This window comes from Phalaenopsis equestris, unplaced genomic scaffold (assembly GCF_001263595.1).
Source record: "Phalaenopsis equestris unplaced genomic scaffold, ASM126359v1 Scaffold227118, whole genome shotgun sequence".
NCBI lineage: Eukaryota > Viridiplantae > Streptophyta > Magnoliopsida > Asparagales > Orchidaceae > Phalaenopsis > Phalaenopsis equestris.
The window spans coordinates 72,016-76,616 of record NW_018245118.1 but is presented as its reverse complement, the minus strand read 5'-3'; the positions used below and the strand labels follow the sequence as shown (position 1 = coordinate 76,616).

At 40.9% G+C, this 4,601-nt stretch overlaps 1 protein-coding gene across 1 annotated transcript; it reads right to left on the bottom strand.

Moving 5' to 3' along the window:
- Window positions 1–2,498: 2,498 nt before the first annotated feature.
- LOC110037920 lies at window positions 2,499–2,894 on the bottom strand. Its single transcript, XM_020742659.1, has one exon. It carries the CDS (start codon window positions 2,892–2,894, stop codon window positions 2,499–2,501), a length of 396 nt encoding a protein of 131 aa, XP_020598318.1.
- Between the last annotated feature and the right edge of the window lie 1,707 nt (window positions 2,895–4,601).

Sequence of the window (4,601 nt, the reverse complement as noted above, 5' to 3'; positions counted from 1 at the left end):
AGTATTATGGCTAGACCTTAGGCTACTAAAGCAGAAAAACTAAACCTCAACCAAAAGTGAGGTCAACAAATGGACCCCCAATAGGTGGGGTGTACTGGGCAAGCACACCGCGCGTATTGGCGTTGACCGATAAGATCAACAAAACCAATATAAACTCCTAAGTCAATTGACTCGGAATTAGTGTAGAATAGAGTAACAATTATTTTCGTCGGGGAGCAACAGATGCTCTCTGCTGAGGAAAAGCAAAGAGACTCCGCAAATGACCATCAGGAAAATTGACAATTGAGGCGGGGACTAGATTCCAAGTTCAATGTTTAATTTTTATTTTAGCATTGATAATTTCAGAGAATAAGATTATGTGGGAGGTCAGAATCGAGATGGAAGGCATAGAGGCTCACATCCAACTCAAAAAGGTAACAACAGTGTAGACGATGGCAACCATTAAGGATATTACGCCAGAAGAAAGGACTATACCAGTTTGAGTTACCACTAGGGAGTTATAAACTAACATGTGACAGGGAGAATACATATGTTACGTTAGGAAGAAAAGCATTGGGACTCACATCCAACCCAAAAGGTGACGATGAAAATATCTGCTACGTTGAGCAGAAAAGAGCCGGGACTCACATCCAACTCAAGAGGTAGTGAGACAATATATCAATCACATTAGGAAGGAAAGCACTGGGACTCACATCTAACCCAAGAGGTGATGAAGAAAATATCTGCTACATTAAGGAGGAAAGTGTTGTGACTCACATCCAACTCTAGCGGTAACGGGAAAAAATATCGATCACGTTAGGAAAGAAAGCGCAGTGACTCTCATCCAACCTAAGAAGTGATGAGGAAAATATCTGCTTCATTGAGCAAGAAAGCACTGTGACTCACATCCAACTCAAGTGGTAGTGAAAAAATATATTGATCTTGTTAGGAAGCAAAGCGCTCGAACTCACATCCAACCTAAGAGGTGACGAAGAAAATATCTGCTACATTAGGAGGAAAGTGCTGTGACTCACATCCAACTTAAGTTGTAGCAAAAAATTATATCGATTACGTTAAGGAGGAAAGCACTGGGACTCACATCTAACGAAGAGGTGACGGATAAAATATTTGCTACATTGAGGAGTAAAGAACTGTGACTCACTTCTAACTCAAGCGATAGTAGGGAAAATATATTGATCACGTTAGGAAGGAAAGCACTGGGACTCACATCTAACCCAAGAGGCGAAGAAGAAAATATCTGCTAAATTGAGGAGGAAAGAACTGTGACTCACATCCAACTCAAGCGGTAGTGGAAAAATATATCAATTACGTTAGGAAGGAAAGCACTGGGACTCACATCCAACCTAAGAGGTGATGAGGAAAATATCTGCTACGTTGAGGAGGAAAGCTCCATGAATCACATCTAACTCGAGTGGTAGCGGGAAAATATATCGATCATGTTAGGAAGGAAAGCACTGGGACTCACTTCCAACCTAAGAGGTAATGAGGAAAATATCTGCTACATTGAGCAAGAAAGCACTGTGACTCACATCCAACTCAAGTGGTAGTAGAAAAATATATCGATCATGTTAGGAAGGAAAGCGCTGGGACTCACATCCAACCTAAGAGGTGACGAGAGTGCAGAGGGTAGTAACCATTAAAGACATTATGATAGGAAGGAAGGGAGACTATACCAGTTCGAGCTACCGCTAGGGACATTTCGTCCGAACTGGATCTAGCCTAAAAGGTGACACGAGGTTTGATTGAGTGTTAAGAAGGGAATAGGACTCCAATGACCCGCCCCGAATGCAAGGAGTGGTGAGGAGTGTGACACTCCGTAGAGAATGTAAAGAATTTTAGAAGATTTTGTGTGGAATGTGTAATCCCGTGGTGATGTGAAGAAAATTAATGCAGATAAAGATGGTTGTGCTACACACACAAAGAGTAAGAAACTCCGAAACCGTGAGAATCCACTCAACAAATTCATTTTCTTTTCTTGTTGTTTTTATCACATTTAATTTTTCAAAATATGTCTTTAAAATTTTAATTTTAATTTGTTGATTTTCAAAGGAAATTTATTTTGTTGTTTGTTCATTTGTGATTATTTTTATTTGAGTTCTATTTTTGTTAAAGATTTGTTGTTTCCTTCTTCTTTCAATGAAATTCTAAACCAACACATAGTTCGTGACTTCCATCCAGCGCAAAAAAAGTCAATTGACAAAAAGACATATTTTTGAGAGAAATCTTCTTTACTCTGCTCCAATCAAGGTGTCACAGATCAAAGATAGGCTAATGCCTAAAAAAGGTACAATATATAGTCCATATCAAAGAACATCCAAAACATCCCATGCCGAGTATACATTATAGGCTGATTATGTTTGATATATATCATGTCACTGTAAAAAAGTGGGCACTCTGAACATCTGTGTCAGGTATGATGAGCTCCTGATCGAGCAGACCTTCTAAGCCATGCTCTAGGACAACAGTTCTCTTTCCATATACTTAGAGGTACAAACCTCTCAGAGCTGATACGGTAGCAGCTCTTCTAGTTCTGGGTCTGGCTGAAATCGGTATGGTGCTTTGCTATCGTCCATTTTATAGAAAGTTACGGACACCCTACGGTGTCGTACCCCTGAGATGCATTGCTTGGCAACATCTGCCATGTTTCCTTTTAGGATAAAAACTGAACCAACTGGTAGCGGAATCTCTACAACTCCTCTGAACTCGCCAAGGTCGACAATGTCAATTTGTTTTCCAAATAATATATTGCTTTTGCTCATGAATGAGACCTTGCAAAAGGGCCTCACAAAATTGTGGTGGTCTATATGGGGAGGGATGCAATCACCCTCGTCATAGATGTTAATGATGCAACTATTCAGGATGCAGGTAGCTGGCAGTATGTTCCATCTGACCATCCTCTTTATCATCCACTTTATTATAGGAGGTAGTTGATCTGCCTGGTCATGTCTGAGGATCCCCGACAAATTTCCTTGTCTTTCATTTGTAAAATTATGAAAAAAGCCACACTGAATGGTGATTCTTCATTTTCTTCTCATCCATTTCTTCGGCTAAGAGTATGTTCTTTTCATGAGAAGGCCTACTCGACCTCTATCCCTCAAGCGAAAGATGCAGTCAAGAATTCTTCTTTTGTCACTTTCAGAGAAGACCCTAGTATACAGCTCCAGGCCTTCCAGTATGTTGACGAATCTTCCTTAGACTTCTTCATAGAATTCAAATTCTCTTTTATTCACCTTGCTTATTTTATAGTAATCCATCGTGCTAGGATTCGACAACTGTCGCGAGCATTCCTCCATCTAGACATCAACAGGAGCCCATACTGGCGCTGGCTCATCTAGAACATGTGATTCAGCATCTAAAGGGATGTACGGCCCTGGACTCCATGGTATATACTCATCTATCCCAAGTGGGATGTATGGCTCATCCATCAGAAAATCTACGGTCTGAGACTCGTCGGTGGTGGGGTGTACTCCTCCAATGTACTATAGCATTTTAGATGTAGGATATTGCAGTCCAGGCATTCTATAAATGCCCCTTTGGCTGATGTCTCTGCAAGTATCTCGGCGTTGCATGTCGGGCAACTCGTGCATAAGGCATCTAAAGATGAAGGTGTCTCTGGCTCTGTGATGAACCCCAGTTCTTCATCTGTGGCGGGTAAGCTGGAAGAAGTCTCTTTAAAGTCTGGATCATAGATATTCCCCTAAAAAATAGGGGTGAATAAGTACCTGCTGACGTCTGCATTCTTTCCGTAGAAATGCCTTCTATTTTCTGCGGCTGGCATTTCTACATCGAGTCCTGCGAAGCAAAGCGCCTTGCAGTCGTTCATTGTTGGTGGCTAATAGACCTCCGGCTGATGTAGCTATCATGGATGGCAGACGGTGGGCCCCCCCCTCGGGTCCTGCTCTATCATCACGTTCTTTCTTTTATGTGATGTATTGTCTTTAGCGACCACCCTCAGTAGTGAAGGTAATCCCTCCTTTTCTAGGCAGCTGACTACATTCTTCAGAGGACCTTCGTAGTCCATATAGACTTGGTTAAAGACCATGTTGACGTCTATGGTGCCACCCTGCGGCGCCATTTCCTCATTCAGTGCGAGGCATTCAGTGCGTTTCCTCATTCAGTGCGAGGCTCCAACCATCTTTGAAAGTGAAGATCAGCCTCTGTCCCGACATTTTTCTGCAGACGACAGGAAAAATATCACTGGGCCAAAACTTGGCATGAACAAAAACAAAACAAAGTATTTATTAAAGTAAATTTTAGTTTGTTTTGAGGAAAAAAAATTGTTTATTTTGTGTATGAATTTTGTTTAATTTAGTGGAATATTAAGTTTAAAAGTAGAAAGGAGAAATATTAAAGTTTAAAATATTTCTCAAAGTTTTCATTATATTGAGGTTAATTACAAAATTTGGACCCGGTCATAGATATTTGGCCACATAGAAAATAAAAAAAAATCAAAGTTTCAAAGTTTCAAAGCAAGCGAAGGCAAGCGACATTAGGTTGCGTAATAGGTTTTCAGGTATCGTCCATTTATTGGTAACATGGGTCTTTCGCCGTAGAAGTCCACTAACTGGTAGGCTCCTCCTGTGTAGACCTTTTCAATGACA